We start from the raw sequence: 27,167 nt of genomic DNA, 5'->3' as shown, positions 1-27,167 counted from the left end.
GGTGCGACTGCGTAGCAAGTAGGATCCATTTTGGATTGCCCCTGGTAAAATGTGATGCAAAATGCAGGCAGTGTCTCCCCAGACGAGCAATGTGTATTGCTTACATTCCTGAGCTTTGGGTTTAGTATCCGACACTAAGCTGTTGGAGGATTTAGTGAGGGCCGCATTAGTTATGAAGCAGCAAACTTTTTATTAGAAGTCTGCTGGTTGTCTCTTCCTGGGCACCATCATTTAACATGAGTGAGTGTTTGGGGAGGTAGAGCCAGTGGCCTCATTTGTTGTTCAGTGGTAATTATCCAGGCAGGGTCTTCTCATTTGCCTCCCAAAGAGATGCTGCTCTCAAAGACTGATGGTTAATAGGTGCACGTTTTCCACACAAAATTGTGCTCATGTTTTGCACCTATTTTAAAAATGCCTTGTCACTACCTGCTGAGGAAACCAGCAGCAGAATCAAAGACTGTGTTTACTCTACGAGAGATACATTGAGAGGGAACTGCTTTGGACCTCTTCCAAGACCCTTAGAGTGAAATGAACATTTCCTGTGCGCAGCATAACTATGAGAGTGTATCATCCTCACTAGGGGGTCCATTAGGATGTCGGGCGGATTTCCTCCGCCAGGCTGGCGGTGGCTACCGCCAGCCTGGCGGAGGAAATCCGCCCGACATCCACAGCCCAAATCCCCCCCGCCATATTAGTATGGCGGGGTGGACCGCGGCGGTGAGGAACACCGCCTGCATGTTTACCGCCCCGGTCGCCTGGCGGCCGGGGCGGAAAACGAGTAACATGGTGGCGGTGTCTGTTAGACACTGCCCGCCATATTACAATGGGCTTACACCAATGCATTTCCGTGGCGGCAATGCCACCACGGAAAGGCATGCGGAGACTCCCTGCGGGGGCCCGTTGCGGGCCCCCTGGGAGTCCCTGGCTTGGGGGGTTGCACATGGGGGGTACCTATGGTACCCCCCCGCATTTCAAAGTGCATCATGGCAGGCACCGCGCGGTGCCTGTCATGTTGCACTTAGAAATGCACAACGTGCACGTTTAACAAGGCGGCGGGCGGAGATTACTGCTCCGGCCGCCGCAATGGCAACAATACAGGATGCGCCCGCCTGTGTGGCGGGCGCATCCTAATGCACATTTCGGGACCCCCGCCCTCGAGGCGGGCGGTCCCGTTTCCCGATAGGGTGGCGGGCGGGCAAAGCCCGCCCGCCATCCTAATGGCCCCCTAGGTTACAGATTTCCCACTGACTCTAATGGTGGGACTTTACACAATATGAGAGGTAAGGGACATCACTTTAAAAATCTGCAAGGAGCTGCTGGAGAAGCTCTTGGACTGCTTCTGTACTGGAACCGTCATTGCCTGCTGAGAGATGGAAGCTGAAGACACCCTGAAGGAGCAGAGTGTCAAGAGGTGCCCAACTGCTGCGCTGAAGTGACTGTGCACAAGTGGAAGAGAAACCCCAGAAGTGCGAAATAACCTGGGAGCAATGCAGGAGCTGACTTGAATGCTTTGGGTCTCTCTTCCACCCCAATCACTGTTAAATTGATCTAGCCATCATTATACTGTACTCAAGAAGAAGTAGGGGCAAAGATGCAGGTGGCGACCTGAGTTCTGTTGTGGGTCTCAGACCCCCAAGTACTACTTAAACCATCCCTGGTGCACTACACCAACTGATGAGAAGAAGAGAGCAAGAGAGCGTCATCACTTCAGTAGCCTCCAAAGACTGTGCCTGCCAGCCGATGTCCTGTGCGGATACTACGGGTAAGCAGATCATCAGCAGAGTACATCTAAAGACCAAAGATTCACCAGCACAGGAGGGTAGGCTCTTCACTTGTTTGTAAGGAGGAGTTTTGCTTTTGGCCCGTTCCCTTATGGCCACAGCTGCTTCTGCCCTGTTATCCCACTGTTATCCTGCTGGACCCTTCAGTCACACCTGATGACCAGTTGCAGTCTGCAAGGAGCTCCCAAACATCATCAGAGGAAGGTGTGAACATCATCATGCACACTTTGAAGAGAGAGCCTCACACTGGGGACCTCGCTGCCACCACACTCCAGTAACTCCTACACCTTTGAGCTTGTACTCACAAGACATTGGGACTTTACTTACTTTAGGAAAAACTATGTTGGGGGTTGCCATTGACAGGGACTCTTGAAGCTCTGGCCCATGATCTACTGACACTGCTTACGCTAATTACAGTGAGCCTGCACCTGTAAGAAGTATCTAAGCCTGATATGTTTTTGCCCATTTTACATCTAGTACCAATCACTGGTTGTTCATTTTAGTAAAAAAAGTACTTATCTTTTTTAAAAGATAAACTCTGGATTGGACAATCATCGGATACTGTTTACTAACTGTTGAGCTCATTTTTTTGCTTCACAAGACCTCTTCCTCTTTCTCACTCGGACTTCTTCCCTCTTGTCTTCTCATCTATCACGTCCAGCATGGTGAGATGGCACTAAAGCAACAAAAGGTGCTTGATTTGATTTTATATGTATAAGGCGCAAACCAATGCCCAGAGGGGTCTAGGCGCTAAGAACCTGAAAAAAGGATGATTAGTGAAGAAGAAAGATGTACAGAAGATGCCTGAATCTGTAAAGGGCAGTTGTTACAGAGTAAAAGGTCAGGTCTTAAGGGCCTTTCTAAATTAAAGCAAATCAGAAGAGTTCTTCAGAAGAGAGGGTAGGGTGTTCCATATTTTGGAAGTGGAGGTGACAAAGCTCCTGCCACCCCACCTAGAGAGCCGAACAACTCGGGACTTTGACCAATTTGGCTTTGGAGGAGTGAGGATTTATTTGTGGGGCATACCAGCAGAACCAGTGTTTAAGATATTCTGGTCAGGCGCTGTGGAGGGCCATAAAGGCTATAGCTTTGAAATCTATCCTTTTCTTGACGGGAAGCCAGTGAAGAGATGTGAGAGCTTGTTTGGCAGACTGATGTCTGGGAATCCCTATAATCAGTCGGCGGCGGATTCTGAAGGATGTGTAACTTGCCAAGAAGACTTTTCTGTAAACTAGCAAAGAGGGCATTACAGTAGTCTAATCTGGAAAGAATGCAAGTGGAGACAACTGTTTTCCGGAGATCCTGAGGTATGAAAGGAAAAAAGATTTCTAAGCATTTTCAGTGTGTAAAATGTGGAGGAAGTAAGGACATTAACTTGATGTTTAAAAGATACGGCTGTGTCAAAAAATAATCCTGGATTCTTTACTTTTTGCTTTACAAGTAAGCAGCGTAGCATAGTTGATCTCTTGGTCTGTCTGTTGGTGACTGCATGCATGTTTGCATGTAAGGATGCAGGTACATGGGTGCCTATCTGCTAGTCCGGGTGCATGGTAAGGTGCAGGTGTGTTAGTCTATATGTGAGTGGATGTTTGTAGTTATGATGCTCTGTCTGTGTCTTAGCATGAACCTGTTGTCTGTTTCAATGTGTGTCTATGGCTTTCGTTTGCATACACTACATAACAGTGATACCTAGTGCATTTATAAATAACTGTTGTCAAGGACTCTATTTACTTCGCGGCATATAGTGTGTGTATTTTGTTCCTAGCAACTGGACTGCAAGGTAATTCACAAAGCACACTGGTCCACCCTTTGTACAGTGCTTCTGAGTGTCTGTAAGACAACCACACAAAAGTAACATTTTAGCCACCAACCATTTGCCGATCCTATAATGTTGCCATTAGTAATGCGTATACCCTAATACAGCAACTACCGCAAGAAAAAAACAAACTACAAAAAACAAATGCTATGGATAAACACTTTGCTTTAGCTTGTGAAGGATCCATAGAAGGCATTTAATTGTGCCCATTGCTTATTTATAGCGACACGCAAACATGGAAACCCGCCATCTTGTTTCTAAAGAGTGGCGCGTTGATGTCAATTGATAGAATGTATGATCTCTCCAAGTAAACAGCTCATATCCTCTTCGAAATGAATTGCCGGGGGCACAATTTCCGCAGCGGATCAAATAAAGCCTGCTTCAACAGCTTGGTAAATATATCCTCTCCACTACAGAGTCGGAAAGAAAGCGAAGAGAGACGACGTCAATGATCTTTCACGAATAATGAGTATGACTTTGAGAATATAATAAGACAATTAGTAGTGAAGACACACGATGTAATTAAACTAAAATAGATGGCAAATATGGGATGCATGCCCGGTAAACCTTATTTCTCATTTTATGAACGTAATAATTAAATTTACCATGCTTTATATACCGCGGAGCCATCCCAAATGACGGTGTCAGAACGCTGTTGTGCATTGGTTTACCTTAAAGAGAGAAGCGATAGGAAGAAAAAACAAATATGGCAAGAACGATTATAACAAGCATTTGCAATGCAATAGGTCTCGCATTGGTGAAGCTTTGAGTTATTGTTGGTGCAAATGCAATTTTTTTTTGTTAAAAAATTCTCAGCAGCAATAAAATATTTTCAACGAACCAAGGAAAGGGTGCGGTGCCTCAGGTTGTTACTAGGTGTCCCTGTGGAGTTGTAAAGGGACCTCTATTAGCTCCATTAGCTACTGCACCCTTAATGCAATCATAAAGAGAAAGATTGCAGCTGAGCATATGTTTCCATTTGTTTTTTTTGGAAGTGAGATTTCTGTTAGCAAAGAGTTTTTGTCACAGGGTGGTGTGGTGTAGCCAGGGTGGGGAGCACATACACGAAAAACAGGCAGAGCAGATGACGGGAAAGTGCAGAATGCAATGAAAGTTCATGATATGGGAGAGCACATGTCGGGAAAGCAAATGGTATGAGAACACTGCATTGGAGGGAGAACTGGACTAAAGAAAGTAGAAGATGGACAAGAAAGCACATGTGAAAGCACTGGATGGAGAGAACAGAGAGGTGGTGTGGAGCTTTGCATGGGAGATAAAGGAATGGGGACACATATATGGAAGGCCGCAAGTTGATTCAGCACACAAAGGTGCCCATAATAAGTAAGAACAGAATGGAAGAGGCTAGACTAAATGAGTAAATTGGAGGAGAACACACGATGGAGGAGCACGGAAGCTTGCACAGAGCACTAGATGGAAGAAAAGAGAAATCTATCAATCAATCAATCAGTCAATTTATAGAGCGCGCTGCACACCCACTAGGGTCTCAAGGCGCTGTGGGGGGGAGGGGGGGGGGCGTTACTGCTCGTACAGCCAGGCCTTGAGTTGCTTCCTGAAGGAGAGATGGTCCTGGGTCAGCCATAGGTGGATGGGGAGGGAGTTCCATGTCTTGGCCGCTAGGTAGGAGAAGGATCTTCCTCCGGCGGTGGCTCGGCGAATGCGTGGTACGGTGGCGAGGGCGTGGCTGGTCGAACGCAGCTGGCGGGTGGGCGTGTAGACAGTGAGGCAGTTGTTGAGGTACTTGGGGCCCAGGTCGTGGAGAGCCTTGTGAGCGTGGGTGAGAAGTCTGAACGTGATCCTCTTGCTGACGGGGAGCCAGTGCAGGTCTCTCAGGTGGGCGGAGATGTGGTTGTGGCGGGGGATGTCCAGGACGAGTCGTGCGGAGGCGTTCTGTATGCGCTGGAGTCTTTTCTGTAGTTTTGCTGTGGTTCCCGCGTAGAGGGTGTTCCCGTAGTCCAGTCGGCTGGTGACGAGTGCCTGGGTGACCGTCGTCCTGGTTTCGGTGGGGATCCATCGAAAAATCTTTTGGAGCATGCGCAGGGTGTTGAAACAGGATGATGAGACAGCGTTGACTTGTTTGGCCATCAAGAGGAAGGAGTCCAGGATGAAGCCCAGGTTTTGTGCGTGGTCCGTTGGCTTGGGGGTGGTGCCCAGGGCAGGGGGCCACCAGGAGTCGTCCCAGGCGGAGGGGGATGATCCCAGGATGAGGACTTCCGTCTTGTCTGAGTTCAGTTTCAGGTGGCTGTTCTTCATCCACTCGGCGACGTCTTTCATTCCTTCGTGTAGGCAGGCTCTGGCGGTGGTGGGGTCATTGGTGAGGGAGAGGACCAGCTGGGTGTCGTCGGCGTAGGAAATTATGTTTAGGTTGTGTTGGCGTGCGATGGCCGCGAGGGGGCTCATGTAGACGTTGAAGAGGGTGGAGCTGAGCGAGGATCCTTGAGGTATGCCGCAGGCGACTTCGGTGGCCGCGGATCGGAACGGGGGGAGGCGGACTTTCTGGGTTCTTCCGGCGAAGAACGAGATGATCCACTCCAGTGCCTTCTCTTGGATTTCTGTGTTGCTGAGGCGCTGTATTAGTGTGCGGTGGCAAACTGTGTCAAACGCTGCAGAGAGGTCCAGGAGGATGAGGGCAGCTGTTTCCCCGTTGTCGAGCAGGGATCTGATGTCGTCGGTGGCTGCGATGAGGGCGGTCTCGGTGCTGTGGTTGGCTTGGAAACCGGACTGTGAGGGGTCGAGGGATCCGTTCGTCTCGAGGAAGGCAGCGAGCTGTTTGTTGACGATCTTCTCTATGACTTTGGCCAGAAAAGAGAGGAGCGAGATTGGGCGGAAGTTCTTGAGGTCGGTGGGGTCCGCTGTCCGTTTCTTCAGGAGGGCGCTGAGCTCGGCATGCTTCCAGCTCTCCGGGAAGGTGGCGGTGGTGAAGGAGATGTTGATGATGTCCCGGAGTTGGGGTGCGATGATGGAGTCGGCCTTGTTGAAGATGTGGTGGGGGCAGGGGTCGGTAGGGGATCCGGAGTGTATGGTATTCATTGTGCGGGTGGTGTCTTCGGTGCTGACTGGGGTCCAGTTGCAGAGGGTGGTGGTGGGGGGCGTTGGTTCGGTGGTTGGGTGCGTGGTCTGTGTGCCGAAGCTGTTGTGTATGTCAGCGATCTTGCGGTGGAAGAATGAGACGCGTGAGTCGCAGAGGTCTTGCGAGGGTGTGATGTCGTTGTTTCCGGCGCTGGGGTTGGAGAGCTCTTTGACGATGCTGAAGAGTTCCTTGCTGTTGTGGGTGTTGTTGTCCAGTCGTTCTTTGAATGTTGTTCTTTTGGTGGTGCGGATCATCTGGTGGTGTATGCGGGTGACGTTCTTGAGGGCTGTCATGTTTTCTGAAGTCTGGTCGTGGCGCCAGGCTTTTTCGAGGGTGCAGCAGTTTTTCTTGGATGTTTTGAGTTCGTTGGTGAACCACGAGGCTTTCTTGCTGCCGGGTCTGCTGGGTGGGTTCTTCAGAGGTGCGAGGTCATGGGCGCAGTTGGTGAGCCACTGAGTGAAGTTGTGGGCTGCTTCGTTGGGGTCCGTTGCGATGGCGGGAGGGTTCTGGCTGAGGGAGGTGGTGAGCTGGTCGGCGGTAATCTTGCTCCAGCTCCTGCGGGGAACCTGTTGCGGGTGGTGGTGGGTCGTGGTTCTCCTGAAGTTGAAGTGGACGCAGCTGTGATCAGTCCAATGAATTCCGGTGGAGTGGCTGAAGGAGATGTGCTTGCTGGAAGAGAAGACGGGGTCAAGCATGTGGCCGGCGTAGTGGGTGGGGGTGTTCACCAGTTGCTTGAGTCCGAGGTTGGCGAGGTTGTCCAGCAGGGTGGTGGTGTTGCTGTCATTGTTGTTCTCCAAGTGGAAGTTGAGGTCCCCTAGGAGGATGTAGTCAGAGTAGGTGAGGGCGTGCGGGCTGATGAAGTCTGCGATGGCTTCGCTGAATTGTGTGAGTGGTCCCGGGGGTCTGTAGATGAGAGTGCCTCTGAGGGTGGTCTTGGGGTTGGTGTGTATCTGGAAGTGAAGGTGCTCGGCGGCAGTGAGGGTGTCATCGGAGTTGGTCGTGATGCAGATGGGGTTCCTGTGGACGATGGGGATGCCTCCTCCGGTCTGGTTGATGCGATCCCTCCGGGTGATCCTGTATCTGTCCGGGATGGCTATGGCGATGTCGGGGGCTGAGGAGGCGTTCATCCAGGTTTCCGTGAGGAAGGCGACGTCTGGTGATGTTGTGTCGAGCAGGTTCCAGAGTTCGACGGCGTGTCTGTGGACGGAGCGGGTGTTGAGCAGGATGCACTTGAGGTGGTTGTTGCTGGTGCCTGGCCTTTCAGGTGCGGTGCAGGTCCGGAGGCAGGTGAAATTGCAGGCCTGGCAGGGGAAGGGTCCGTGGGTGCGTTTCGGGGTGGCTCGGTAGCAGGCGGGGTTCCATCCGGGTTTGAGTGCGTTGAGGGTGGCAGCGTGGTAAGTCCGTCGTGTGGGCTGGCATCGTCGAGGTCCAGGGGTCCTGGTGCTGGGCGCGGTCCAGGCACGGACGGGCGCAGACGGGCTTGCCTTTGGCACGCCTTCGGCGCGCCAGCGGCGTGCCCGCTGCGTGCGGCCGCTCAGCGGTCGCCATAAGAGGGTGGAGGGGAGGAGTGGTCAGCTGGGAGGCGGGAGGGTAGAGGCAATGGGTGTAGGAGAGGCGGGGCCGCACGGGAGGCAGCGGCGGGAATGACGGGGGAAGCGGGAGGGGAAAAAAGAACCAAGAAGCACGGGACGCTCACACAAATACGTGGGGTACACAAAAGAAGAGAGGGGGCGGCACACAAGGCACTCACTCAAAAATGCGGGTTACAGAAAAAAGAGGCACGGGGGGCAGGCACACGAGCAGGCACACGAGGAGAACCAATTCAGGCCAAGCAGCGATCGAGTAGAGCGCTGATCTTGGGAGGATCTGGCGGCAAGCGGGCAGGCAGGCGGAGCTGCAGCGGCGGAGAAGTGACCTACCCAAGGGTCAAGGGTCACTGACTCCGCCGCGCAGCGGTCGCCATAAGAGGGAGGAGGGGAGGAGTGGTCTGCTGGGATGTGGGAGGGAAGAGCCAATGGGTGTAGGAGGGGCAGGGCCGCACGGGAGGCAGCGGCGGGAAAGACGGGGAAGCAGGAGGGGAAAAAAGAACCAAGAAGCACGGGACGCTCACACAAATGCGTGGGGTACGCAAAAGAAGAGAGGGGGCGGCACACAAGGCACTCACTCAATAATGCGGGGTACAGAAAAAAAGAGGCAAGGTGGGCAGGCACACAAGCAGGCACACGAGAAGAACCAAGTCACGCTAGGCGGCAATCGAGTAGAGCGCTGATCTGGGGAGGATCTGGCGGCAAGCGGGCAGGCAGGCGGAGCTGCAGAAGTGGAGAAGTGACCGACCCGAGGGTCAAGGGTCACTGACTCCGCCGCGCAGCAGTCGCCATAAGAGGGAGGAGGGGAGGAGTGGTCAACAGTCATGGATCCCCTCGCCCCTGCCATTCCGCTGACTGCTGCGCGATCCATCACAGGAATGATCGGCACCCCTACAGGACCGGGACTACAACTACCAGCCTGCCTAGCGAGAGGATCGCGGATCGGAAACGCCTTTATAAGCGTTTCACAGCGAGGACGCAACGTCGGATATTCTGAACCCTTGCCGACGTCGGTTACAGCCACAGTACCCAGTCTCGTGGAATCCCGTTCTGTGCAGCGAACCGGAGGAACAAGAATCGGAGTTAAGAGTGAGCGGCGTCTCCCTGCCCCTGCTTCGTGAGTCTTGTTATCCCGCTGAGACGCACACCACGGAGGTGATTGCCGCGTCTCAGCTGAACGGCGCGCCAAGTGCAGAACACCATAGCTGGATGCCGAGGCGAGATTGAGAGCTGCTCTCCACCCCCGCCCACAGACCCATTGGTATCTAGCTGAGATGCACACCGCGGAGGTGTTTGCCGCATTTCAGCTGTGGAGCCCCAGAGAATTTTGTGCCATAGGAAATCGGAGCAGAGGAAAGGAGGCAAGATCGAGCGGCTGCTTTCTGCCCCACTCCTTCCATAGCATCGCTAACAGAGACGCACACCACAGAGGTGCTTGCCGCGTCTCTGTTACAAGCGCGTCTCTGTTACAAGACACAAGAGGCTGCACGTTGGTCCTCTATACAACCTTGGGGATACGCTCTTTGAAGGGAGTAGGTTGAGCGGCTGTTCCCTGACTCCAGTCACGGACTGCATGGTTGAGTGCCCGGCTGGGCATTCCCAAGTTCGTGGCATAACCAAGAGCACCCACACCATCGACAGTATTCCCTTAGCAGCGGTCGAACGGCATTGTCGGCCGTTTCTTAGCACGGTGCCCTCCGTTGGCGTACACCGGGACCGGTGTGCATGCGGAGGACGGTAAGAGCCCCTGGTGCTGCTAAAGGGTATCATTGACTTTTCTTTATTTTCATTGTCCTGTATGATTTTCACTTCGGCTAATTCTGCCTTTTTCTTCTTATCCATTAAAGTCATCATTAGCCACTTACTTTCTGTTTCTCTTGTTGTATCCGGGCCTTCCCCGATCCCGGGAACATTAGGGTGTTACACAATTTCCGACCTCATTAACAATAACATTCCCCTGGTCGGGTGGCAAGCCATGGCTACCTTGGACGACGTGTTGGCAGCTTTGGCCGCTGTTCAGATAGAGCTGGCCGCATCTAGGCTGGAAACAGCGGACGTAAATGCCAGACGAGATGTTCTGCAGAGAGTCCCCTTACAAGCAGGACCTTCTGCCACGGCTCCTTCCCCTGCGGTAGTGGTGGAAATGCCTGTCTCTATCCCTTTGGCCACACCCGAGAGATACAGCAGAGACCCCAACACCGTGCAGGTTTTTCTCACACAAGTGGCTTTGCATCTGTCGTGCAAACCCAAGGCGTTCCCCACCAGCCAAGCAAGGGTGGCATTTCTTATATCCTACCTCGCAGGGAACGCAGCGCAATGGGCAGTTCCGCTGGTGAGCAGGGATGACCCTCTCCTGTGTGATTGGGGAGCCTTCCGCGAAGAGTTCCTAAAAGTGTTCGACAGACGGGCTGACTCCTATACCGCTGATAGGGAGATGTTGGAGTTCAGGCAGGGCAACAATGACCTGTTACAGTATTTAAACGCTTTCCGACGTCTTGTGGCTGAAACTAAATGGGCTGTCTCTAAACAAACAGCACTCTTCCATCCAGGGCTGAGTGAGGAACTCAAGGACGTCGTAGCGCAGATCGACCCCCAACCCAAAACCTGTGAGGGTCTGATCAATTTGGTGTTACGATGGGATCACAGGTTGAACGAGAGAAAAGGCGAAAACAAAAGAAAGATAAACCCCTGCCCTCCTACGTGTCAATGGGAAACACCGAATCCAGCTCCGCCACGAAAGCCGAGCCAATGGACATCGGAGCCATCCGGGCCAGCCTGACAGCCACAGAAAAGGAATCACGCCGCAAACAAGGTCTATGCTTGTATTGTGGCAAGAAGGGACATTACGTCCGAGAGTGTCCTGCTAAGCCGAAGACCAGTCGATACCGGGCCAACAGGACTGTGACGGTGGTGGTGGACGTGCCGGAGGAAAACTAATGGACTCCCGGAATGGTGAAGGGGCCTCTTGGAGTCACGTCTGCATCCCTTCTTTGTCACGTTTGGCGCATGTGGGACAACAACACTTGTGCATCACAGTATACATAGGCCTTCAAACACAATAGATTCCTGTGGTGGTCGTGGTTGATTCCGGGGCCACAGGCATCTTTATGGACCAGAATGAAGCACAGAGATTGGGCATCTCTCTCATTCCCAAGGACGTACCTGAAGATGTGTATGCAGTGGACGGGAGACGGTTGATTACTGGACCTATTGGGCATCACACGGGGGAACTTCCTGTTAAGTATGGGAAATGGCACGAGGAGAGGATCGACTTCAACATCATCCGAGCACCACAATATGGGGTGATTTTGGGTCTGCCGTGGCTCCAAAAGCACAACCCTTCGGTCAATTGCAAGACCCATAAACTAAGGATGACTTCTCAGCATTGTATACAGTGGTGCGGTGTGAGTAAAGGATCTAGTATCACCAACCAGGACTCAGTTCACATGGTCGCCACGGCGGCAGAGAAAGTGGTCACACTTCCTCGTGTTTACCACGGCTATGGTGACGTCTTCGATGAGGTGCGTGCGGAGGTGCTCCCTCCACACAGGGTCTATGATTGCCAAATAGACCTGGTTCCTGGGGCATGTGTACCCAGCGGCCGACTGTACGCCTTAACGGAGCCGGAAAACATCCATTTGCGTTCCTACCTTGACAAGATCCTGGGGTTGGGCTTCGTTAGACCTTCCAAATCCCTGGCAGCATCGCCCCTCTTCTTCATTCCGAAAGCCAATGGGGAATTGAGGGCATGTGTGGACTTTAGGGCATTGAATGCTATCACCGTTAAGAACAGGTACCCCTTGCCCCTCATAAGTGTCTTGTTGGAACAGGTGAAGAAAGCCCGGGTATTCACTAAACTCGACCTCAAGGGGGCATACCATCTCGTGCGCATGAGGAACGGCGACGAGTGGAAGACGGCGTTTAAGACCCGTTTCGGCCTCTTCGAATACCTCGTCATGCGTTCGGGCTCTGCAACGCCCCTGCGGCGTTTCAGTTCTTCCTCAACGACGTGTTCCATGACGTACTGGATGTATACGTGGTGGTGTACATAGATGATATCCTCATCTACTCAGACACAGAAGAGGACCACGTCCAACACGTGACATCGGTACTCTGGAAGCTTAGAGAGAACATGCTGTTCGGCAAGCTCAGCAAGTGTGACTTTCATGTCACTTCTGTGGAGTTTCTTGGAGTAATGCTGAGCCCGAATGGGCAGGAGATGGCAGAATGCAAGATCAAGGCAGTGGAGGAATGGCCTGTCCCGCAAGGCGTCAAAGATGTGCAGAGCTTCATCGGGTTCGCCAACTTTTATCGGCGTTTTATCAAGGGGTTTTCGGGATTGGTGGCCCCGATCACTCAACTGCTGCGGAAATCCCAGGAGTTCGTCTGGAACCAAGAGGCGCAAGATTCGTTTGTGGCTCTGAAGAAAGCGTTCGGCACAGCACCGGTACTAGCCCACCCTGATCCGGAACAACCGTATGTGGTGGAGGCGGACTCTTCGGAGGTGGCTCTGGTGGCTATCCTGTCCCAACGTCATCGAGAAACAGGCCTACTCCATCCTGTGGCCTTCATGTCCAGAAAACTTAACGACGCCGAACGTAACTACCACATCGCAGAGAAGGAACTGCTGGCGATTAAAGATGCCTTCACGGAGTGGCGGCATCTGTTAATGGTTGCCAGGCATGTAGTCACGGTATTCACGGACCACAGGAACCTGCAGTTCATGACGGCGGCAAGGCACCTCTCTCCCCGGCAGCTGAGGTGGATGCTCTTCTTCGCCGGATTCAACTTTCACATCACGTATCGGCCCGGGACAGAAAACAGAAAGGCGGATGTGCTTTCCCGTCAATCTGCTACCGAAGAACCACGGCCTTTCACGGAACAATCCATCATCCACCCCAAGGTGATGTTGGGTGTTATACAGCTGGATGCTTTTCTCGAGGGCATCCAGAGGGGGATCCGTTCCTTTACCTGGAAGAGGTGGCTCCTCAGTCACAGGGAATGGCAAGTCAAAGACGGGATACCGGTGAACGGTCGTCGGTTGCTGATACCGACTCCTCAACTCCAGAAACAGGCTTTCGCTTGGTGCCATGTGTCGCCATGTGCGGGTCTTCTTCGATTCGAGAAAACAGTAGCCAGTCTGGGGAGGCACTTCTGGTGGCTGGCCATGAGAGCGGATGTCCGAAGGTGGGGAGCGGACTGCTCGACATGTGCCACCATGAAAGCCGATCACAGGCATCAGCAAGGGCTCCTTCAACCTCTACCTACGCCAAGCCGGCCGTGGGAGAACATATCGTTGGACTTCGTCGTGGGTCTGCCCGTGGATCAGGGGAAAACGGCAATCCTGGTGGTGGTTGACTACCCTACGAAAATGGGGCACTTCGTCCCATGCAAGCAGGTGCCAACTGCGAGCCAGTTGGCAACGATGTTACTAAGGAACGTGGTAAGACTACACGGGTTGCCCAACGTCATCGTATCGGACAGAGGGTCACAGTTCACCGCCCAGTTCTAGAAGACGTGGTGTTCGGCGTTGCACGTCAAATCGGCCCCGTCCACGAGCTACCACCCTCAGACGAACGGCCGGACGGAGCGCCTGAACCAATCACTCAAGCAATACCTGCGCTGTTTTGTGGAGCAAGGGAAGGACGAACGGGTGGATCTGCTGTAGATAGCAGAAATAGCATATAACAATGCCACACATAGCTCCACCAAAACTTCCCCCTTCTATGGCAACTACGGACATCACCCCCGGTTTCTGCCTTTTGTTCACCCCCTCAGGGACAGCAGGATACCCGAAACCTCCAAGAGGGTCGCTCACATCAAGGAAACTCTGCTGCGTTCCCGAAAGCACTTGGATGCCGCCAAGGCTGCGTACAAGGCCATGGCTGACAGGAAGAGGAGGCCTGGGCCCTTGTACAGGGTAGGTGATCACGTCTGGGTCTCTACCAGGAACATGCAGTTTCGTCAAGGTAGCTGGTTCCATCCGAAATACATAGGCCCTTATCGGATCACCAAGTGCGTTAGCCCCGTGAATGTGAGACTGTGTTTGCCTCAAAGGCTGAGGATCCATCCTGTTTTCCACGTCTCCTTGCTGAAACCATCGTCGGTGCGGACCCGGGCGACTCCAGTGCCGGTGTCGGTGGATTCAGAGGTGGAATATGAGGTTGCTGGCATCAGGGACTCCAAGTGGTGAAGGGGTAAATTGTGGTACCTGGTGGCCTGGAAAGGTTATGGCCCCAAGGAACAGTCATGGGAACCGGCAGCCGGGGTGCATGCGCCCCGCTTGGTGTCCATGTATCACAGAAAGAATCCTGCTTTTGCTGGTTCGGTGGGAAGGGGTTGATGAAGGGAGGATGTACTGTCATGGATCCCCTCGCCCCTGCCATTCCGCTGACTGCTGCGCGATCCGTCACAGGAATGATCGGCGCCCCTACAGGATCGGTACTACAACTACCAGCCTGCCTAGCGAGAGGATCGCGGATCGGAAACGCCTTTATAAGCATTTCACAGCGAGGACGCAGCGTCGGATATTCTGAACCCTTGCCGATGTCGGTTACAGCCACAGTACCCAGTCTCGTGGAATCCCGTTCTATGCAGCGAACCGGAGGAACAAGAATCGGAGGTAAGAGTGAGCGGCGTTTCCCTGCCCCCGCTTCGTGAGTCTTGTTATCCTGCTGAGACGCACACCACGGAGGTGATTGCCGCGTCTCAGCTGAACGGCGCGCCAAGTGCAGAACACCATAGCTGGATGCCGAGGCGAGATTGAGCGGCTGCTCTCCGCCCCCACCCACAGACCCATTGGTATCTAGCTGAGACGCACACCGCGGAGGTGTTTGCCGCGTCTCAGCTGTGAAGCCCCAGAGAGTTTTGTGCCATAGGAAATTGGAGCAGAGGAAAGGAGGCAAGATCAAGCGGCTGCTCTCTGCCCCACTCTTTCCATAGCATCGCTAACAGAGACGCACACCACGGAGGTGCTTGCCGCGTCTCTGTTACAAGACACAAGAGGCTGCACGTTGGTCCTCTATACAACCTTGGGGGTAAGCTCTTTGAAGGGAGTAGGTTGAGCGGATGTTCCCTGACTCCAGTCACGGACTGCATGGTCGAGTGCCCGGCTGGGCATTCCCAAGTTCGTGGCATAACCAAGAGCACCCACACCATCGACAGTATTCCCTTAGCAACGGTCGAACGGCATTGTCGGCCGTTTCTTATCACGGTGCCCTCCGTTGGCGTACACCGTGACCGGTGTGCATGCGGAGGACGGTAAGAGCCCCTGGTGCTGCTAGAGGGTATTGTTGACTTTGCTTTATTTTCATTGTCCTGTATGATTTTTACTTCGGCTAATTCTGCCTTTATCTTCTTATCCATTAAAGTCATCATTAGCCACTTACTGTCTGTTTCTCTTGTTGTATCCGGGCCTTCCCCGATCCCGGGAACATTAGGGTGTTACATCAGCTGGGAGGCGGGAGTGAAGAGCCAATGGATGGGGGGGCGGGGCCGCACGGGAGGCAGCTGCGGGAAAGACGGGGGAAGCGGGAGGGGAAAAAAGAACCAAGAAGCACAGGACGCTCACACAAATGCCCGGTGTACACAAAAGAAGAGAGGGGGCGGCACACAAGGCACTCACTCAAATATGCGGGGTTCAGAAAAAAAGAGGCAAGGGGGGCAGGCACACGAGCAGGCACACCAGGAGAACCAATTCAGGCCAGGCGGCGATCGAGTAGAGCGCTGATCTGGGGAGGATCTGGCGGCAAGCGGGCAGGCAGGCGGAGCTGCAGCGGCGGAGAAGTGACCTACCCAAGGGTCACTGACTCCGCCGCGCAGCGGTCGCCATAAGAGGGAGGAGGGGAGGAGTGGTCAGCTGGGATGTGGGAGGGAAGAGCCAATGGGTGTAGGAGGGGCAGGGCCGCACGGGAGGCAGCGGCGGGAAAGACGGGGGAAGCGGGAGGGGAAAAAAGAACCAAGAAGCACGGGACGCTGACACAAATGCGTGGGGTACACAAAAGAAGAGAGGGGGCGGCACACGAGGCACTCACTCAAAAATGCGGGGTACAGAAAAAAAAGAGGCAAGGGGGGCAGGCACACGAGCAGGCACTTGAGAAGAACCAAGTCAGGCCAGGCGACGATTGAGTAGAGCGCTGATCTGGGGAGGATCTGGCGGCAAGCGGGCAGGCAGGTGGAGCTGCAGCGGTGGAGAAGTGACCAAAGTAGTGAGCACAGGATAACCAAGTCCAAGCTGTAGAAAGACAACAAGTCTGGATTACAGAGGTAAACAGCACGAGCAAGCGCAGGCAAAATCCATGTCATGTCATGTAAATGCACACATGCATCTTTCTTGCACAAAACTATGTTACCTAAGCAAAACAGGAGTGCCAGAAGCTGGAAACTCTGAAGTCAAGTGCACAATACTCTATCCCATCCGTTAGAGCATGCCAGCCATCAATGCCAGCTCGACTCCTCATTCCTGTGCTTAGCCAAATAGGAAATTGCCTCTTTGTTGTGTGAGCGGACTCTGCCAAATGGAGGTGGGGTGAATGGGTTGTGCAGGCAGTCGCCTAGGCGCAGGGGACGGTAGCAATAACAAATATTAAAATTTTAAAAAGTTTGATCGCAAAGGTATGCCCTGGTGATTTGCCTGTAGAAAAGGGACTAAATGTTCCACCTCTTTAAATAACGGCACGGGTGATGACTCATTCCATGCACAGGGAAAGGGAGGAGTGAGAGAAACACTACATTTGTGCTCCGTGGGTGGGGAAAGGGCTCAACATGAATCAGGAGGGTGAGAGCGGCCCACTTTGAAGCTCCGAGGTGGGCTCCTGTGGTGGCCTAATAAAATTAACGAGAGTTTAAGCTATTGGCATTGTAAACGACAATGCCTTTTATTTATGTTTTAAAAACCAACACGTAAATAAAAGGCATTGTCATTCACAATGCCAACAGTTCAAACTCTCGCAAATGCGAGACCTATTGCATTGCAAATGCTTTTTTTTTATAAATCCTCCAATTCAGACTAGTAAATGCTGAAAAAGATTTTAATCTTAGGAAATCTAGCTCTTTGTCTCTTCATTTGTTCCAAACACAAATTTTGCAAGTTGTGCTAAGAAAAACAGCGGTATATTTGAGAATTGGCCACTCATCTTTGGCGCAAACCCACACTTACACACACATTGGCAGTATTCGACCCGATGAAATGCGCATCTCAGTAGTCTGTGGAAGACTTCTGACATACCAGAGCTGGGCAAAAGGCTGAGCAGATTTCTGCATTTATTCTCGATTTCGTCCGGGTTCCATGAGAGTGAAAACTTCATTGCAATTTGAAAAAAAAACATTTGCATTGAAGTGGGAGAAGGTAAGGAACTACACAGAACTTTGGAGGTGAGAAAACAAAACTTTGCACCACTTTGAAGGTGTATCTTATTTCTGAGAGGTCAGATAATCTAGCATCATGAACGTCAGTGCTCCTCGTTGCAACTTCTATGCGCTAGGTGCACCTGGTTGTGGCCTGAGCTAGACAGCTCACAGTGTTACAAGTCTGCCTTTCGACCGTCCAGTACACAACTGACACCCTGCCCCACCCCTTCCATAATGCAAACGAAAATCCTCCTTGTTTTCAAACATTTCATGGCTCCCTGAGGCGCCGCCATTGCTGGTTGATGAGAAAGTGCTATTTGGCTTGAGGGAGGTAACATCAGGGTCACCTGACACTCAAGCAGGCCCGCATCTCTCAGTGAAGGTACGTCCACTCAAAGGATGAAAATCGGAGCTAGAACAGCAAGGAGGGTGCCAACAATAGTGCGCAGAGTACGGGGGCAGAAGTACGCGGGAAGGAGAGGTCCAGTCAAAAGCATGGTGTCAGCGCCCCCGTGTCCGCCCCCAGTTCGTAGAGGCACTTGCACTCACCTGTAGTTCTGCCCCAGTGTGGGCAGCTGAAACCTCAACAGGGCAGAAGACGCACAGCATTGGGCCTCGGGGGAAATACCGAATTATTGCAACAAAAAACGAGTCTTTAACACTAGAGTAGAGATGAACTGTGATGAGAGTGCCTTCTTCCTACCCGCGGGTATGTGCCTCTCCATCAATATCGCTGGGAAAATTGCTGCCAGGTTTGCAGGCGAGTTTGATGTCGGGCTTCTGATACGGGATGGTCGGCTGCACAGATCAGGCTCAATCGGCGTTCATGCAGAAGCACCACCTCCAACTCGCAGAAGCGCTGATGTTGCATAGTCGTCGCTGATAGTAGAGACTGTTCCCCCAAGCAACACAGCAAGCAGCTGCCTTGCATATTTTACGTTTGGTATTACCATTGGTACCAGACGCATACGGCTGCTTGTGGTCCGTCAAGTAACGCAGGATAGCGAGGTAGCTTTCTTCACTGGACATTGCTCGTAATTTATTACGATTTAAGGCAAGGACTGGGCAGCTAGAGGAATGTTATACTTTTTTCAGGCTAGAGGCAGAAGAGGGAGATGTACACGAGGGTCCATGTAGGCAAGCAGGAGAGAATATGGCCATACTCCAGCGGACATGAAGTCAACCCAGGCTTCGACAATCTGATGTACAGCTGTTTCCATGTCTGAGATCGCTGGTTTATTCTCGCTGTATCGTACCAATTAAGTCAACATTTCGATTTATATTTGCCTATCAATAACAGTAGGTGTGTTGAGTAGAAACCGCTGATATGTGTAACTAGCAACAGCCGAAGGAAACAAGTGGGGCACGCGAGCAGCCCACCTCTCTTTCCTTCTTTCATTTAGTTGTTTCCCTGTGAAATGGATCCATAAAAGAAGAAGCCTGCGAGTGTTGCGCGCGCGCACGCCACTGAGAGCCATGTGGTTTCAATTACTGTGCCCGTGTCTCGGCACGATAATTGAAACCACATGACGGCCGGTGAGTGTAATAGACACCAATAGGCCATGGGCAGAGCAATGTGCCCGCCTTTCACCAATTGCGTGCTGTCTTTCATGAAAAGACGCACACAAAGGCCAATAGCATGGAGCAAAAGCAAAATCGCACGCATGAGAATGTGTGATTCCTAGGTCCGTTTTGAAACCCCCTTCAAGAGGTCTCTCGCTCTCTCCTAAAAATGGAGATGACATAATAGTTGAAAAGAAATACGAAGTGTATATTAGCTTAGATTTACAACATACAATGTACGATCATAATGAATAATTAGAGATACTTTAGCTGGCAAATGTTTGTTTTCCCCCATACGTGCACACATACATACGCACACATGCATATATTCCAGTCTTTTAATCAGTTCTCTTCATCCATCAATCTGTTCAATTATAATTCCCATTTTATTTTGACACACCACAGCACTGATCAGTGGGTCAGACCATTTCAGCCATTGTATCTCTTTAAAGTGAGTGCTGGCATTTTCTGTGGGCACATTTGCACAGCCAACTAAAAGGTAGTCACCTCAATACCAAGGTTGGTGAGCCAATTATGCTTCTTTGATTATCGTTTTTCAATCTGTCATTTTCTACTAATTTGTTTTGCAAACATGCTTACCACTTTTAAAAAGTAGCTTTTTAACTTTTTATTCATTTTAAAATAGATTTGCCTACGGCAACCGTTTGCAAAAAATTAATACATAAATAAAAACCATTGCAGGCTTCACAAAGAAAGTTCGATTGGCTTTGCCATTGCTGGTTTGATTGTTAAGCATGACGGAGCATTTCGGATTTGGGCCGGACAGTAAGTTCCATATCCTTGTATCATTGTCAGAGTAAGACCTGGAAAAGGACTTGTCATTTAACTGGGGGAGGCCATGGGTGTGGCTGTTAATTTTTTTGATATTGTGGGAGCCAAGGTTTTGTGTTTTTGTGTAAAGTATTGAAAATTAAGGGGATATTTTCAATGGAGTGGCGGTAAGAGGCGTTAGCCTCCTTGGCTTAACGCCTCTCACTACCACTTCATAAACGTGAGGCTGCACCCTATTCTCAAGAATGTGGTGCAGTCTGGCATTTCCCCCTGTGATGACGCTAAGTTTCACGATTTAGCACCTTCGCAGGCACCCTTGCACCAGATTGCAAGGGTGTCTGTGTGCAGGGGAGGGTTGTTTATGTACAGGAAGGTGCCCCTTTCTGCACATGAACATTCCTGAAATACCATTTTGCTTTTTCAATGTGTGCTGCACAAAGCAGCACACATGGAAAAACCAACAAAAACAACGCTTCATTTCTCCTCGTTTCCTCAACTTAAGACCAGGATTTTTCTGGTCTTAAGTTCGGCGCTGCTACCTATTATCGCCGCCCTTGATAATAGGTGGCAGCGTCAATCACAATGGGTGTTGCAGTGGAACACCCACTGCACGCCCCTTTCACGCTAAATTTAGCGTGAAAATTGTCTTTTTCTCAAGGCATCATTAAGCCACGTTAAGTGGGTTAATGCTGCCTTGGCAATAAGGTGCTGACCCTATCGCCACGGGAACATCAGAAAAATTGATGTTCCCGTGGTGATAGGGGCTTGAGAATATGCCCCTATGTGTTAAGTATTTCTCTTGAGTGTTCAAGCTTGTAGGTGAGGTGGGCCAATGTGATGACAAGGGAACAGCAATCAAATTTCTTTGAGTCATTGATGTTGGCCATACTATTTAAAATGACCATTGGGTAAGGTAGTGTGTTTGTTACTCAAGTTATCCTTGCTGTTTAATCGCAAATCGAACCTTATTCTTGCCGCTCAACTTTCTAAACAATCAAATCTGAAATGCATGAAACTTTTTGTCAGGTCGCTATGTTCCTCCTAGGTCTGGACCCATTCTGACTGGCTACTAGCTATATGACTAGCCCATTTCGAGACAAAGACCCATCTGGGTGGAGATAGCTGAGTTTCGATGTTGCGCCAAGATTTGCAGAGGCCAGAGACATCCTTATTTTATCTAATCTTGTTAACACATCTTTCCTATTATCATACTTATTTGTATCTAGTTGATGTGAGTGAACAGGGAATTTGGACAAATAAAAGGCCAACAGTTTGTTAAGCAAATATGTGACTTTACGAAAATCAGAGAATGTAAGCAAAGCATCAGCCTGACTGAGTAAACATGGCACGCCCCTTCAGTACCCACAGAAAACACACACATTCTCAGAAATTATCTTTACCTACACACATAGAATAGCTGTCTTGAAGAGCACCTGAATCCTCTATTGCTGAGTGACTTATCCATGAGTAAAATGGGCCTGGTTTACAAAATTATTCTAAAATATATACTGCATGATTATGAACTACACAGATGTAACATACAATTACAGAAAACGCTTGAATACTTAGGAAAGTGCATTGCTGTTGGTGCAGAGCAGTTGATGCAATACTAAATTGGATTGATAATTCACAAAACAGTAACAAAATATTTGCTGGTTTTTTTTGCATCCTACAAACGTTTTGCTTTACCTGGGTGTCCGGATTTTTTCCTGAACAAACAATTGCTATCCCTAAATAACATTTCTTTCTATCTAGAAAGTGTGCTTGGATTTACAAACCTTCACAAATCCTGACACCAGACCCTATAACTCAGGTTCAGGGCCTGTAACAATTGGTATAGACCTCGTTAGCTGTCAATAAGGTTATAGTATTTCAACGCAGCTCAATGATTGCCTTGTGTTACTTTGCATCAAGGGAAGTGTTACATTGATGGCTAAATTGATGGCGCATGAGCATTCCCGTGCAACCATCCATGTGTATTAATGTAAATCCCTATCTCCAGAGAATTCCAGAATGGGATTTTCACGAAAATCTTACGCCTCTATGAGGCAAAAGTAATGAGGAGAAATGTGTTATTTTCTCCTTGTTTTCCCTCTTTGTATGTGTGCTCCATTCTTTCAACACACATGCAGAGAGGAAAATACCTTAAAGCATATTTTCTGTGCAGGAGCGTACCCTTTCCTTCACAGAAACAGTGCTCACTGCAACGCAGCACCCTTGCAATGTGGTAGAAGGGTGCCTGCATTGGCTCATGTCAGCCACACGTGCACCAGCACAGCCAGAGGGTAGAACTGCACCACTTCTAAGTAGATATGGCACAGATCTGCTCTTCTACGTCTAGTTCGTATTCGAACAGAATACGCGCGCTATGGCACGCCAGATAAACAGAAGAGATGTAATCTTTGGTTGTATACGGAGATAGACAAACGAGAAACCATTATTTTAACTTGATGTTCTGCAAGCATGTCAGGATGCCCCTAACAAAAGGAGTGTTACTCCTAAAATGCTTAGGGCTTACGCAATAAAAAAATGACATGAGATTCTGTGGAATTTGGATGGTATAACAAACTGGATAAAATGGATTGAACAGAAGAGTAAACAAGGATTAAAATGAAAGAAAAGGGAATACATGAGAAATTAAAAGAATGGATACACATTAAATGTATTAGATTCAAGCCAATAGGTGGCTGTGCAGCTTTGTGGTGCCGAAATCGGTCCACTAGTGATGTACAGATCTGCTCTTTCCCATTCGCAACACAGACCAGCAACTGCCTGCATTGTGTGAACTCTTTGTAAATATGCCTCTTCATGTGTTTGTCTTTCACCGAAAACTCATCAAATATGCATGTCTGATTCACAAATATATTGTCTGTCAGTAGGTGTGACTTTTTTAGTGTGAGTGTATGAATTTACAGGCATGAAGCTCACATAGCCTCCAAAGAAAGCTTGGTGAATTGGCCCATATCTGTTTGCTTCTCACTTTAGACTCTCTGTCACAGCGGGGTCAGGGCCCAAAATGTTCTCAGATTACATAAATACATATTTGCACTATACTACTTGTAACTCTGGATAAGGAATGTAAATTAGGCAAACTACACGAAGAGTACGTTAATCAAATTTCCCATTGTCTCTTTGAATTAGCCCAAGATATTTTAGCATTCCTACTGAAAGTATGAATTATTATTCCACAATGATTGCTGTTTCTGGAGCACTCTGTGAGCATGTGTTACCATTGTTGTTTTTGACTCATGTCACTCACAGGCACTGTCTTTCTTACCTTTCATTTTTGAGCATGGGCTCCAATCATAATCTCTTGGGCAATGTTTGTGCATGCAATTTTATTAACTCTTTTAGAAAAAGCAGAGAACATTGTAATCCCATGGGAGCCATTTTCCTGCAAAAATCCAACTGTAAAACTGTGGCACGGTGTCAAATATGTGTCAAGTAAAAATAAAGGGGCATATTAGCAAGAACCTTGTTAAAATTATCGCCGTTTTAGCGGCAGGAAACTGCCGCTAAAACGGCGATAATGGGCTTGATAATATGGATTATAGAATTCCAATAAAAGCCCAGGTTAGATGTGCAGGACATCTAACCTGGGCTTCTATTGGAATTATTTATAACGCATTTTAGCAAGCCCATTATCGCTGTTTTAGCTGCAGTTTCCTGCAGCTAAAACAGCAATAGTTTTAACGAGGTTCTTGCTAATATGCCCCAAAGTCTCATTCCCAGCCCAAAGTATGTTCTGGCTTCAAATACAAATAAGACACTTGGCACATTCTAACATGAACTTTTGTGTGGTTATTCACTAAGGTTTGCATGTGTGCTAACGCTGCACTGCACAATTCCCTGCTGTGCCTGCAGACTTTTATAATGGTAAATAAATTGGCGCAATGCTTTGTATCACTTTACGCCGCATTGCAATGCTTTGCACCATGTGCGAAACATTAGTAAGTGACCCTCTTCAGCTGATGAGTTGTGTACTATTTCTTCTACAGTTCAACCTAATAGTGAGCTCCTATAAAAGTGTTTGTTGTTGCAGATAATGAAGAACATCTTCCACCAGTCCTTCAACGCTTACAAGGCTGACATCGAACCCAGAGTCAATGACCTCGCCCTCCATCACCTGCAGTGCAGTCGCAAGTTATTCGAGGTGATGCTGTCTCACAGGAAAGCCACAGCTGCCTACATAGAGGGAGACAACATAGCAGTGGCCATAGAAGGAGAGGCTGCTCGAGTGCTGAACTTCGACACTGGTGAGTTTGTGTTCACCTGCCTTTTTAGTGATTTTTGTGCATTTTACCAGCATGGGATCATGTGGAAACAGGGCCAGACAGGTCTTTTATTCCGCTGGGCATTTCCATGGTGGTCCGGGACCGTTGGAGATCGGATTTGAAAGCCCTGGACCACTCCAGGTGCCTCTGTTAATTTCTTGGGCGACCAGAGGTCAATTGCGGCAGGCACGGGGAGGCTTCAAGAGAGAGAGAGAGAGAGGGGGGTGGGGGAGAGAAGGATGGAGTGGCAGCTCCTACGCTATGGTGGAGGAGCGTCGCACCCCCCTGCTGACAGCCAGCTGAGGGAGGGAAAAATAAAATGATAAAAAAACCAATTCTATTATCATCTTATTTTTCTTTCCATGCTTGAGCCAGCAAGCCAAGTCTGGGTGGGGCGGGGCCATGATGAGAGCAGGGGGAGGAGTATTGCACACTGTAAGTGTTCATGACGATTTGGCCAGCTGTCTAAGGGTGGCCAAGCCGTTATGCAATGATCTCTCTCCACCCGAGCTGCACTGTACAGCCGGGTGGAGTAGAGGCACAGGCTCCTAAGACCTGAGCTAGTCAAAGCAGCCCACTCAGGCCATTCATGGCACTGCTCTCTCATGCTGTATTACCAGTATGAGAGCAGCACAGTCATTGGTGTCTCAGAGCCTGGCAATGTGCACCAGCCCCCGAGGAATCGGAGTCCGGCCAGAGCAGAAGAACCCTTTGACAGAAGAAGCACGTACGTGCTTTTAGTGCCCACACCGCCATTCACTCCCGCCCGCCTGTACATGTACACACTTCCTCCCCAATGAAACTCTGGAGACATGATTATGGAGAAGAACCGTTGCAGGTTTATTTCATACAACACACGTATGACGTTTAGGTGGGTCATATTATGGGCGATCCAAGCAGGCAGCCCCTCGCTGTCCCGCATGCCTAAGGAGCCATCTTGCATGGCGAGTCGATGCTCAGACGGTGCAGCATATTACCAACTTTGTTATCTTCCCGCCCCACCCCCCCTGTCGGGGCGGAGCGGTGTGGCACACCCCCGGTCGGTTCAGGCCCCCCGACCGCCCGAAGGACTAACGGGGCGCCGTCGCGGTAAAGCGTTAGATCAATGAAATTGCTCGACGGCCTCCCACCTACATATGGCGTGACAAAATGGCCGTTAAATACACTGCAGCCCCGCACAAGCATAACGACCTGATACTCCATACATGGACATACATAGAAAAAGCGATAATATAACTGACATTTTTCGAACATGTTGCACAGGGAAACCGCACCATACACCCCAACACAGCAGATGAGAAACGCGGAAATGTGAAGCGTTAGCATGAAAACGAGAATATCGGGCCTCGCGATACTGGGCCCACTGATACTATGCTCCCATTGTAATTACGGTCGCAGCATACATTTACACTCATAGTGGGCTGAACCTTCACGCACAATTATCTAATGCCAGGAGTAAATAAAACAATCGCACTATACATTGCGCACGTAAGGCTCATCCATTGCCTTGACGTATGCAAGCCACACTTACAAATAAACAAGGCACTCAATTGACCGACGAAATACCAAGGCCAATGATACTATACACCCTTTGATAGCGAGGGGGCCCATCAACACCATTGCGCACGGGAAGGGATGCACTCCTAATCTCGCGCGCGGTATGCCAATACAAAGGCTGTAGCAAGAGGCGCACGTGCCGAGTCCATATTGAAATATGGAAGGCACTAATATCCATAGGGGGGGGTCCCCATCGTGGCACTGGCAAAAGCATTGGAAGTCCCAACGGCTTCCACATGTACTCTACCCCCCACTCGACCCGTCGTGCCTACCAAACTGTCCAATTCCATCTGCGCACAGCGACACATAAAGGCGCACACTTGATGAAACACGCTCCCACTGGGGCTTAATAACGAGATCACACAATAAATTCATGCACGTAAGAATAGCCACGTGGGATACCCTCGGAAGTCCGTTTTGTGAACTGCATGCAAGGCGGGCAAAACTGAAAGAAAGCAACGCTCACTGATCCTCTAACAACATACCATATAAGCGACGCACATTGATCCTCTGAAAACATACCATATACACCGATAACTGCCGAGGGCCTCTAAAACGTTCGTCCGTAAAGCTATCCGGCAAGGCATTAGGAAGCGTGGTACCCCACAGTGCGGAATCGAAATCACCGCATGGACGCCCGAAACCCCCCTATTTTTAGACCAGCGCACACCCAAAGTATTCGCTCCGACATCCCGTCGCATATGCCATTTCAACCCCTTAACTCTAACAGTTGCAAAGTAGGCGCCGATGCGAGAATTATCCCTGCCGCCAGGCCCGTTCTCTGTTCCAGAGACCGCCGCTCTAACCCGAGTGCCACACTTCTCTGCAACCGCCGAGGGCACAGTGCCCCTAACAAATTGCTCCATTCCCTCTGCCACACACTCGCTATGCTCCTCAGCATGCGCGAAACCGGACGGGCACCCACATGCCCCCCATGCCAGAGAAGCGCAAAACGGCCGACATTTAAACACATAGAGCTTACGACACCGGCCCCCCGCCACTCACCACGTGCCCGAGACAAACCAGGGACCCGACGTCCTAATTTCACGGCAACTCCTCGGCACGACCACCGGACTCATCACATCGACGCAAGACCGGACCTCTGGACGGCGACCAGAGGAGAAGGAAAAGAGTGTCCCGCGACTGTAACGCGATGATATCAACAGCACTTGAGCCGTGGGAAACTGGGAGAACGAGAGGCAGAGCCTAGGCCACCTTGGTGGATATAGTGGGTTCGCCCCTCCCACCTGAAGGCCCTCCCCTGGCCTGTGATAGGTGAACGCGGGGCGCCCTATCAGCGTTGGCTGGAGTTTCTGCCGGGTGGGACTAAACCGCTGTCCCGCCCATGTTCCCCTGCGGGTC

The 27,167-nt window shown here is 50.5% G+C and overlaps 1 protein-coding gene across 3 annotated transcripts in view; it reads left to right on the top strand.

Moving 5' to 3' along the window:
• The window catches only part of LOC144799793 (uncharacterized), a 436,537-nt gene that overhangs the window by 300,146 nt on the left and 109,224 nt on the right, over positions 1 to 27,167 (top strand). For all 3 annotated transcript variants that reach the window (XM_078671345.1, XM_078671344.1, XM_078671346.1), the window contains one exon: positions 24,017 to 24,230. In XM_078671345.1, coding sequence (XP_078527471.1) covers positions 24,017 to 24,230 — 214 coding nt within the window. The remainder of the gene's footprint in view (positions 1 to 24,016; positions 24,231 to 27,167) is intronic.

This window comes from Lissotriton helveticus, chromosome 12 (genome assembly GCF_964261635.1).
Source record: "Lissotriton helveticus chromosome 12, aLisHel1.1, whole genome shotgun sequence".
NCBI classification, from domain to species: Eukaryota; Metazoa; Chordata; class Amphibia; order Caudata; family Salamandridae; genus Lissotriton; species Lissotriton helveticus.
This window is presented reverse-complemented; position numbering and strand designations above follow the sequence as displayed.